General features: G+C 41.6%; 1 protein-coding gene across 1 annotated transcript in view; it reads left to right on the top strand.

The window, feature by feature from the left end:
- Nucleotides 1-7,973, top strand: part of LOC138746702 (amiloride-sensitive sodium channel subunit beta-like) — a 41,909-nt gene extending 33,936 nt beyond the window's left edge. The window contains exons 11-13 of the mRNA XM_069905018.1: nucleotides 578-639; nucleotides 3,097-3,172; nucleotides 4,607-7,973. Coding sequence (XP_069761119.1) covers nucleotides 578-639; nucleotides 3,097-3,172; nucleotides 4,607-4,951 — 483 coding nt within the window. The 3' untranslated portion in view covers nucleotides 4,952-7,973. The remainder of the gene's footprint in view (nucleotides 1-577; nucleotides 640-3,096; nucleotides 3,173-4,606) is intronic.
- The last annotated feature ends 4,245 nt before the right edge of the window (nucleotides 7,974-12,218 follow it).

Below are 12,218 nucleotides of genomic sequence, written 5' to 3'. Positions count from 1 at the left end.
ATCCACAACTTCCTATGCTGCAGGTCTCAGTCAGTGAGGATTGGTGACGGCCCCTCCACGATTATCCTAAACACCAGGGTCCCACAGGGCTGTGTACTCAGCCCCCGACTATACTCCCTGTACAACCATAACTGCACGATCAAACCGCATTAACCCTTCCAAAATGTATCGCCTTAACTTCCAGGCCATTTTGCCATCTCTGTGTAAATCTGGTCTCCATTGTTAGCTTGTTGATGAAAAAAAAACCTGTTTCCAGATTTAATTAAAGCGCTGCTGCCTCTCTCCAAGACCCAATTCACACCTGACCTGCTGTCTGCGTGGAGTGTGTCTGCGTCCCAAAAAGTGTGCTGGTTGCTAATTGGCCACTGTAAATTCTTGCTAGTGTAGCTGGGTGGTCAGAGGGAAGCTGATTCAAAGAGAAAAGACTACAGGGAAATAAATGGGGGAGAGGGGGCCGACATTGATTCACTGGGCCAAATGGCTAATGTAATAACAAAATATAAAATATGAAAAATTGTCTCTGAGAAAATAAATGTACAATAATATTATCTGAATTGTTTCTCAAACTGAATTCCAGGATTGGATTTACTCTGTCTTATCTTACGAGAGGGACCCCTCATCCGCTGTGATTGTAAATAGGTGAGTTCATGGTTGGCTGGATATCGGTCTGCTCTCCAAAACAGCTGGAAAAGATTGGAGGGTCTTCATCGTTCCAGTACTTCCTGCCCACCATTGCTGCCTCCCTTGAAATTTTTTTTCAGATTTATTGTCAGAGTATATACATGACATCACGTACAACCCTGAGATTCTTTTTCCTGCGAGCAAGGCAGAATTACCACTTATTTGCAATGCAAACAAAACTGTACACAATGCACACATGTAAACAAATAAAGAACTGTAAACAAACTGACTGCCATGCAGAGAGAATTTTTTTTTAAATCAATAAAGTGCACAAGTCCTTAAATAAGATGTGCATTGAGTTTGTTCTTGAGGAGTCTGATGGTAGCAGCTGTTCCTGAACCTGGTGGTCTGAGTCTTGTGGCACCTACACCTCTTTCTTGATGGCAGCAGTGAGAACAGAGTGTGTGCTGGGTGGTGTGGATCCTTGATGGCAGCTGCTGTCTAGCGGTAGCATGCCCTGCAGATGTACTCAATAGTGGGGAGGGTTTTGCCTGTGGTGTCCACTACCTTTTGCAGGGCTTTACACTCCAGGGTATTGGTGACCCCATACCAGACTGTGATGCAGCCGGTCACCACACTTTCCACCACACATCTGTAGAAATTTGCTAGGGTTTCTAGAGTCATACCAAACCTCTGCAGACTCTTGAGGAAGTAGACACATTGATGTGCTTTCTTCATGATGCCATTGGTATGTTGGGTTCAGGAAAGATCCTCCAAGATAGTGACTCCCAAGAACTTAAATTTGTTCACCTTCTCCACCTCTGATCCCCCGATGATCGTACACCTCTGGCTTTCCATTTCTGAAGTCAACAATCAGCTCCTTGTTTTTTGTGACATTAAGTGTGAGGTTGTTGTTGGTGCACCATTCAGCCAAGTTTTCAATCTCCTTCCTGTCTGCTGACTTATCCCCTTTCATTATACAACCCACTACCATGGTATCATCGGCAAATTTGTAGATGGTGTTAGTGTTATTATCATACCGACTCACACAGGCGTAGGAGTAAAGTGAGTTGAGTAGGGGGCTAAGAACACAGCCCTGTGGTGCTCCGATACTGGTGGAGATTGTGGAGGAGAAGTGCTTACCAATCCTCACTGATTATAGTCTGGATGGGAGGAAATCCATGATCCAATTACACAGTGGAGTGTTGATCCCCAGGTCTTGGAGTTTGCTGATCAATTTTGAGGGAATAATGGTGTTAAATGCTGAACTGTATTCGATAAAGAGCATCAACAGAGGAATGAAGCATCCAAATTAGAACATTTTTCATAACTGTCCCGTGCCAACAAAGGAAGAATGTGAAGGGATGGCCTAATTGAGAGGCTTATGATGTTGAAATAAGGTCTATGAAGAGAAGCTGCTTTCTCCAGCAGATGAGGTCAGAACAGAGGAGTTCAATTAAACTCTGATTAGTGGAATATGGAAAATTAGATGAAAAGATAAGCTGGAGAGAGGTATATGTTGGCCCAACTTGTAAATGTCCATTTACAACAACAACCTTGCACTCAATTTTAGCAGAACCAAGGAACAGATTGTGGACTTCAGGGGGGTGGGGGAAAAAGAATTTTTTTTTTTTTTAATTTTTTAAAAATTAAAATAAATAAATAAATGAATAGATAGCTAGATAAAATCGGGAAATCACAAACCAGACCTCATCGAGGGGTCAGCAGTGGAAAGGGTCAAGAACAGTTCCTGGGTGTCAGTGTCTCTTAAGATCTATCAAATTCCAAATTTATTATCAGAGCAGAATTATCACTTATCGGTAGTGCAAAAAAACTGTACATAATGTGTACATGTAAATAAGCAAAGAAATGTAAACACGCTCGGGCTTCCATGTCAATGCAATCACAAAGAACCACTGGCTATACTTCTTGAGGTGTTTGAGGAGATTCAGTATGTCACCAAAGACGCTTGCAAATTTCTACAGTTGTACCGTGGAGAGCATTCTGGCCAGTTGCATCCTTGTCTGGTATGGAGCCAATTTACAGGACAGCAAAAGACTACAGAGAATTGTGAACTTGGCCAGTGCCATTATGGGCACCAGTCTTCACTTCATTAAAGACATCTACAAGAGATGGTGTCTCAAAAAAGCAACCTCTAGCATCGAGGGCCATCACCACCCAGGCCATGCCCTCTTCACACTGCTACCATCAGGAAGGAGGTATAGCAACCTGAAGACAAGCACCCAGTGGCACAAGCTCAGCTTCTTCCCCCCCCACCCTTCCCCCACCATCAGATTTCTGAATGGACAATGAACCACAGACACTACCTCACTTTCTCTTGCACTAATTTTTAAAATGTAATTTACAGCAATTTTACACCTTTAACATTGCTGCAAAACAACAAAAATCTGACATGTTCATGACAATAAATTCTGATTTTAAATGAATGAGAAAGAGTATTTTTTTTTTCAACAGACCAAGCATCCTGAAATTAAACCTGTATTTCCAAGAGATTAATTTCAGGACAATAAAAGAGGACCCAGCCTTGACGGTAAGTTTAAATGGTGTACATCATCTTCTTCATTCTAACTACATCACAAGTCACAAACGATCTGGAGAAAGTCAGCAGGTTACGCAGCATCCATAGGAAGTAAAGGGCCTGGACCCTTTTTGTAGGTATAAGAAAAAAAACATGCAGGTTCCTAAAATCCTTGACTTCTTAAGGATACTGAGTTTCCCCAGCACGTTTGTGTATTGCACTTGACCCCAGTATCTGTCTCTTCTCCTCCCTTCTCTACTTAGCCATTGGACCATACTCTGTGCCAGAGACCTGATCTCCGTGACATGTCCCTGAAAGGTTTTCCCTCCCAACAGTATCCAAAATGGTATACTTGTTATTGAAGGGAACAGCCTGTTCCCTTTCCCTTTCCTGACTGTGACAGTGTCCCTGTAACTCCTGTTTTATCACCCCCCCCTCTGCTTCCCGAATGATCCAAAGTTCATCCAATTCCTTAATTCGGCTTGTCAGGAACTGCTGGCTTCCCTAATGACCCACAATCTGCAAGAGGAACCTTCCTCTGCCTTTCCCACTGTTTATGACTAGAGGAAAATAATATATTCTCTAAAACCTACCCTTACCTGTCCCTACCTGCTGAATCCTTTTTGATCCTTCAAAAGAGTGGTCTTTTCTTACTTGAACTCCTACTATCCCTTGCCTCTTCCCTGTTCTCACTGAAGCCAGTTAAGCCAAAGCCTTATCACTCTGACTCAGCCCACTCTGATGATGACCACTCCCTCTTTGGGATAGAATCCTGAGTTAGAACCCATGAGGGAGAAGACTGTTTACAGATTGTCAAGGTAATCCTTTCAGTGGGTCAGCTCCATGACTGGGGAGCATGTATGGATTCACAGCACGAGAGGCTTCTAAAGATGAAATGAATGCTCGTAGACTATTTCCTTAAATAGATTATTCTGGAACAAGACAGCATGGGTTTAAGGTGAGAACAGAGAGATTTAAGAGGGTGTGAAAGGCAACATTTTCACTTGGGATAGTTCATATCTGGAATGAGCTGCCAGCAGTAGCTATATCTATTTAATTTAAAATTGTAGACAAACAGGATGTTTACAGGCCCTTCTGGACAATGAGCCCATGCCACACAAATATTCAAATTAACCTACAATCCTGAGACATTTGGGAAGCCCCCGGAGACACAGGGAGAACATACAAACTTACAGACAGTGCCATATTTGAATCTAGGTTACTGGCATTGTAATAGCATTGCACTGACCGCTAACTATGTCTATAGAAGCACGTACAATTACAATGTTCCGAAGGCATCTGGGCAGGCATAGGTAGGGGGAAGGGTTTGAAGGATAGGAATCAAATGCAGGCAAAGGGAGATAGCCCAGAATGCCAACTTGATTAGTGCAGACAAGTTGGGCCAAAGGGTCTGTTCTGAGCTGTATGTCTCTGTGACTCTTCCAGATCGACTGGCTTCCCTCCCAGTTGGGTGGACAGTTTGGGTTCTGGATGGGAGGCTCCATCCTGTGCATCATTGAGCTGCTGGAGATCATTATCGACTGCCTATGGATCACTGTCATCAAGCTGGTGAAATGGTGCATGGAGCGCAGGTCCCGCCGAGCTCAGGCACACCCACCGCCAACTGTGAGCCAATCCGTGGAGGAGCACATAAACAATGGACTCCAGTCGGAGCAGGAAAGCAGCCATACTGAGAGGCCTTGTGCTCAGGCAATTCCAGGTACACCCCCTCCTCATTATGACTCACTCCGGATCTATCCACTCCACAAAAACACGAGCACATGGAACTGAGGCATCAGCGAAAGGATTTTGTTTGACCTATATTCTATGCATATTAGAAGTAGATCTTCTAACATTCTCCAGCTAATAAAGAAACACTTGCTTGAATCTGGATGTATCACGCAGTCATCCCAGTTGAATCAGTGAAGAAAATAATTTGCATCTTTCATAATCTTAGGATATCTTAAATCACTTCGGAATGAAAGGTAACTTCCTCATCAGAAGCAAGAACCCCAGCAGCCAATTTGCCCACAGTGCACTCTCACAAACAGCACCACAATACCCAAGGGGAGGGTATTGCAATGAGTTCATGAGGTGCAGTGCTTTGGGACCTAATGCATCCTTGTCTCATCGGCAGTATCTCCAGCCTTATAGAATCTGGATTATGAATGTGTGCCTGGAAGGAGACCTCCCCCCATAACACTCTGCCTCAAAGGCACATGTGGTATGAACAGGCACAGCGGACAATGTTGTAAATGCAATAGTTAGCAATGAGTACACTTTAAATTGTGAAAGAAAAACTAAACATTGGGGCTAATATTTTAAAATGTGGGATTTTAAGTAATCACCTGCTTGGAGAAATAGTTATTTTTTTTAATGTTTTCATTCAAAAACAGAAATACACACGTCTTGCAGAGGCTAAAGTGGTGTGTTTCTCAAGGATGCCAATGTTCCTAAAAGCTCCTGTAGTTGTGAAAGACAATCGCTGATTCTTTTTAATTCTGATGGAATTCTGAAATAAAAACAGGAAATGCTGGAAGCATCCAGGTTAGGCAGCCACCATGGACGGAGTAACAGAGTTACTGTTTTTGGTTGGAGAGTGAGGAAACTAGTGTTAGGTTGTGGGGTTGGGTTGGGGCTGGATGGAAAGAACAAACAAAATATCTCTGATGAAGTCAGATCAGGGTGCCGAGGTACTACCCTTGGTGATTGAGAATTGGTGATCCTCCTGACCACAAGAGGGCATCGGAGATGGAATGTCCCACCTTGGGTTAGAGTGATAATAAAATATAAATAATACAAAAGAACCCAAGTTTCTTTATCACAATAGAAGAAACATTACAGTCCTGATGTTCCTGGAGCCTTCTGTTTTGCAGATTGGTGAGGGAAGTTGAAGGGGCAGAAGGCAAAGGGACACATTAAAGCTGTGAACTATAGGTCAGATCTGCTTCAGGGAGCTGAAGCCAAAAGGAAAAATGCTTAGAAAGCTCAGCAGGCAGCGAGAGCCCAGAGAAAACATTAACATTGCAAATGGACAACCTTCCAGCCGAATTGATAGAAATAGAACAGGAAGTGATCGAAAATTGCCCAATATCCATGCAAGCCAAGACTCTCATTCCTAGCTTAACTACACTTCCTCCCACCCTCTCATTTTGTAACAACTCCATTCTGTTCTCCCTCTTTGCACTGGAACTGCCTGAACGATGCAAGTGCCGCTCAACACAATTCCTTTTCCCGTAACTCTTCTATACCATAGTTCTTCTTCAAAGCAGGGGCAATGTACATGTTCGTTAACAAAGGAAAATCACTTTATTGTACAAATAAGAAAAAGAGTCTAAAGTTAGAGCTGAATATGTACAAATATGACTAGAAGGCTAAAATTTATCAGTTACAACATTAACGGGATAAACAGTCCTGTAAAAAGGAAAAGAGTTCTGCCACACTTTAAAAAATTAAAGGCAGATATAGTTTTTCTTACAGGAAACACACCTTACAAAATTGGAACATAATAAGTTAAAAAGGATTGGGTGGGACAAGTCATATCCTCTTCTTTTAATTTCAAAGTGAGGGGGTAGCAATTTCAATAAATAAAAATATACTGGTGTTGATCGAAGACAGGAAGATTAGTAATGGCACATTGTCAGATATTTTCAGAATCCTTGACACTTATGAACATACATTCTCCAAATTTTGATGATGAATCCTTTCTACAAAATCCCTTCTTAAAAACAGTGGAGAGTTAAGAGGACATTTTAATTTTTGCTTGGATCCAGTCCTTGATAAATCAGCAAGGAGAATGATAAAAGGAAAAGCTGCATACATTACTCTATCTTTTACAAAATTTAAACTTGATAGATGTATGAAGACAGTTACACTACATGACAAGAGATTATTCATTCTTCTCAAAGGTTCACAACTCCTAGACAAGAATAGACCTGTTTTTAAATGTCTGCACAATTAAAAAATGGAGTGGTTGAAACAGAATATTTAACCAGACTGCTTTCTGACCGTGCACCTCTGACTTTAACGATAATGATGCCAGAGAGACAAGAGAGTGTCTACAGGTGGCATCTTAAACCTACATGGATGAAAAGGACAGATATCAGCAATTTTATCAGGGAACAAATAGAATTGTTTTGTGAAACAAATAGACCCTCCACCAATGATGGTTTCATAATATGCGATGCATTAAAAGCTTACCTGAGGGGACAGATAATTTCATATACAAAAAAAAAGGAATATATGGCAAAGATCAATGGCCTTGAGAAAGAAATATCAGAGTTAGAAAAAGGATTCCAGAGAACAGGTTTGAAAGAAAAATATAAAGCTTTGGTAAATAAAAAATTGAAATAATACATTAAAAACTGGAGGAAATTCTATGAATTAAAGCTTCCCAATTTGCTTTTATTGCTTAGTCTCTTACAACATTAAGTTTCACACTGTCTTCCCAGAATAAAGGGCTGTTCTAAACCCCCACCCTGGCTTCTCAGCCAGTCCGCTGTAAAGCTAGGAGATGGATAGCCTAGTAGACAGTGTTATCGCTCTAACAGGGAGAACTGAATTCTTCCTCACAAGTTTCTTTTTGGTTCTTTCTCTGTTTTGATAAGCTTTAATGACCTTCAAGTTGATGGATGTCTGACAATTTGTAAAGAGTTTTGTTTTTTCAGTTGCAAATGTTCTTGTTATCACATGTATTCTGATTATAAATGTACCAGTTTCTGTAGCTAAGCAGAGACTTGATTCCTCACTTTTAGAGGACATTGGTCTCTCCCTGGTACCAGGCTTTTTAAAATAAAGGCTTCCTAAGCAGTAATTCCTCTGTGCTTAAGTTTCTTTTTTTTTCCCAAAACATATAGAATAGAAAAAACTTTTAAAGTCAAAACACTGATATTATGAATTGGGAGTTAGAGCACAAAGTTTGGTCACGACAACTGAAGACCGAAGAGACATCAAGAATGATAAATGCAATTCAAACAGAACCCAACAAAACAAAGATACTTTTAAAGAATATTATATAAAGCTACACCAATCAGATTTGATAGGCGGCTCTATTGAAATAGATTAATTTCTCTCAGCAATTGAGCTGCCAAAACTGGAAGATAGCAATCAAAAGGAATTAGATGCCCCACCTTCACTAGAGAAGAGATTAAAAAAAAACCCAAATACATTACAGGCAAATAAGTCACTGGATTTCCCACTTGAGTTTTATAGACCTCTTGATGCCTCTCACCTGGTCCAAGGTAGTTGAATCATCCTGAACCCTTCTCAACAGCTATTATTACTTTACTACCAAAAAACCCCAAAGTCCTGCAAAAACCATACTCATAAAGACCTCTCTTCTTCTTCTTTGGCTTGGCTTCGCGGACGAAGATTTATGGAGGGGGTAAAAGTCCACGTCAGCTGCAGGCTCGTTTGTGGCTGACAAGTCCGATGCGGGACAGGCAGACACGGTTGCAGCGGCTGCAGGGGAAAATTGGTTGGTTGGGGTTGGGTGTTGGGTTTTTCCTCCTTTGCCTTTTGTCAGTGAGGTGGGCTCTGCGGTCTTCTTCAAAGGAGGTTGCTGCCCGCCAAACTGTGAGGCGCCAAGATGCACGGTTTGAGGCGTTATCAGCCCACTGGCGGAGGTCAATGTGGCAGGCACCAAGAGATTTCTTTAGGCAGTCCTTGTACCTTTTCTTTGGTGCACCTCTGTCACGGTGGCCAGTGGAGAGCTCGCCATATAACACGATCTTGGGAAGGCGATGGTCCTCCATTGTTATCAGCCCACTGGCGGTGGTCAATGTGGCAGGCACCAAGAGATTTCTTTAGGCAGTCCTTGTACCTTTTCTTTGGTGCACCTCTGTCACGGTGGCCAGTGAAGAGCTCGCCATATAACACGATCTTGGGAAGGCGATGGTCCTCCATTCTGGAGACGTGACCCATCCAGCGCAGCTGGATCTTCAGCAGCGTGGACTCGATGCTGTCGACCTCTGCCATCTCGAGTACTTCCACGTTAGGGATGAAAGCGCTCCAATGGATGTTGAGGATGGAGCGGAGACAACGCTGGTGGAAGCGTTCTAGGAGCCGTAGGTGATGCCGGTAGAGGACCCATGATTCGGAGCCGAACAGGAGTGTGGGTATGACAACGGCTCTGTATACGCTTATCTTTGTGAGGTTTTTCAGTTGGTTGTTTTTCCAGACTCTTTTGTGTAGTCTTCCACAGGCGCTATTTGCCTTGGCGAGTCTGTTGTCTATCTCATTGTCGATCCTTGCATCTGATGAAATGGTGCAGCCAAGATAGGTAAACTGGTTGACCGTTTTGAGTTTTGTGTGCCCGATGGAGATGTGGGGGGGCTGGTAGTCATGGTGGGGAGCTGGCTGATGGAGGACCTCAGTTTTCTTCAGGCTGACTTCCAGGCCAAACATTTTGGCAGTTTCCGCAAAGCAGGACGTCAAGCGCTGAAGAGCTGGCTCTGAATGGGCAACTAAAGCGGCATCGTCTGCAAAGAGTAGTTCACGGACACCTATCTCCTTGTTAAATGCAGGTTACAACATTTTAGCAAAAGCACTAGCCAATAGACTTGGGAATACCTATCTAAATTGATAAATTCAGACCAGGTGGGCTTCGTTAAAAAAGACAAACTGCAGATACTTTGAGGAGACTTCATTATAATTCATTTGGCTAAGTCAAAAGAAAATCCAAATGCAACTCTATCATTAGTTGCAGAAAAGGCATTTGATCAGCTAGAATGGCCTTTCCTATTCAAAGTACTAGAAAAGTTTGGAATGGGCCAAAAACTCTTTATCATAACCACAAGCTAAAATTATAACCAATGACCAAATGTCTTTGATGTTTCCTTTGAGTTGATCTAGCAGACAGGGGTGCCCACTGTCTCCAGGCCTCTTTGTCTTGTCAATTGAACCATTAACAGAAATGATAAGGAGATATCTGGATATAAAGGGATTCAAAGATGGTCAGGAAGAGCATAACATTAATTTATTTGCAGATGATACTAATCGGATTTGGCTGAGTCCTTGACCAAACTATCGACTACACTGGAAGAATATCAGGTTGTAAAATAAATTTGAAAAAAAGTGAAATTATGCTATTAATAAATTTTGATTATGAGAGATATCAAAAAGGAAGCTGATTCAAATGGAAATTAGATCTAATTAATTATTTAGGAATAATGGTAGATAATAATTACAAAATTTATATAAACTTAATTATCTCCTTCTGCTTGGAAAGATAGAGGAGGATTTACAAAGATGGAGAGATCTGCCTATAACATTTGATTGGAAGGGTTAATTGTGTGAAAATAAAAGAGATGCCAAGACTGCAGTACCTCATCCAATCATTGCTGATTTCTTTGCCGAAGAACTTCTTTGAGACTCTTAATAAGACAATGTCTATGGAATAATAAAATGCTTAGGATCGCCATGGAAAAACTGGTGTGGGAATGTAGGTTGGGAGGATTAAGATGACCAGATTTTTAAAAATATAATTTAGCAGCCCAGGCAAAAGTTCATCCTTTTTCAAAGAAGGGAATTCTACCTCATGGATCCAAATGGGACTACATACTAATCGAGAGAGTAGAGTGAAGGATTTCATTTATAAATGGAATGTCAAATTAATAACAAAAAAATAGATAGCCCCATCCTAATACATATGATTAAAATTTGGTTTGAGATTTAATGAAAGTATTGGATAAAAAGTGGAGATATCACCAAAAGCACCATTGTACCAAAATGAACTATTGCCCATGAATTTGGGCAATATAAATTTAAATATTTGGCATGAGAAAGGAATTAAACATATTGAGGATTGCTGTGAAGAAGGGCCACTTATGTCCTTTGAGCAACTAAAACAGAAATATAATCCGTCAAATGGAACCTGCTTTCTTCAGCTGAGGTACTTCCTGTGAGAGAGATGGGGTTCCACAATGGCCCTGCCCTCAAGTAACCAAGTGGAGGGGATGCTTCAACTGGGAAATGCTCCAAAATTCATAACCATGAACTATTCTGCTCTCCAAGGTGAAAGTGTTAAACCAGGCCTACAAAGGTCGAGGGAGAGGTGGGAGCCAGATCTAGGTGTACAATACCAGAGGAATGCTGGTCTGACTGGTGTTTGGACAGTATGGCATCAACGATTAATGCAAGATATGAATTGGTTCAATATAATTTTCTACATCAATTTTATCTCGTGCCACAAAAACTACATAAATCTAAATCTGCAATATCTGAAATGTGCTTTAGGTGTGGCATCGAAATTAGAACCTTCATATATTCTACATTGTCATGTGTGAAGGTTAGACTATTCTGGCATGATATCATGGAAACATTAACAAGAATAACAGGAGTGACCTTCACACACGACCCAGGGCTATACCTTCTGGACAACTTTATGGATGTGAACAATAAAGTGACTAAATTTCAAATCTGTTTTGTTGAGGTAGCCCTGGCTGTGGCCAAAAAGTCTACAGCAATCCCCTGGAAGTCCAACTCTCCCCTACTTATTGCTTGATGGGCCAGGGAGGCGCGTAGTTGTATACCCATGGAGAAAATTATGTATAACTAAAAATACCGTATATTTTGGCTTATAAGACGAGTCATATAACCCTCAAAAATCACTCAAAAAATGGGGTCAACATATCCCAGATACACTTTTGAGACCTTAAATTCACTGAAAAAAACAGATTGACATAGATTTGGCATATGTGGGTGTTGGAAGCACCTTCCCATCCGCAGTGCTGCTGCTCCCCAACACCTCCCTACTGCTGGGTGCCACCTTAACCATTCCTACCTGGGACCTTGACATTGCTGTCACCACTCTTGCCTGGTAGGCCGAGGCTCCTGTTCACACCAGGAGCTCAATGTCAGTGCTCCAGTTCCATGGGCCATCGCTGCTCCTGCCTGGTAGGTCGAGGTTATTTTTTTTACTTACTTAATTTAAAGCTTTGTTACTTTCAATTGGGGGTTTAAAAATGTTTTGGTTTGTTCCTGGGAGGCCCAGACAGCCCAAAATATGGGGATATACCATGAAATCATTAAAATGAGGTTTAAAAAAAAAGGGGGGATG

This window comes from Narcine bancroftii, chromosome 12 (assembly GCF_036971445.1).
Source record: "Narcine bancroftii isolate sNarBan1 chromosome 12, sNarBan1.hap1, whole genome shotgun sequence".
Taxonomy (NCBI): domain Eukaryota; kingdom Metazoa; phylum Chordata; class Chondrichthyes; order Torpediniformes; family Narcinidae; genus Narcine; species Narcine bancroftii.
Note: the sequence above shows the minus strand (reverse complement) of the source record. Positions and strands in the feature narration are given on the sequence as shown.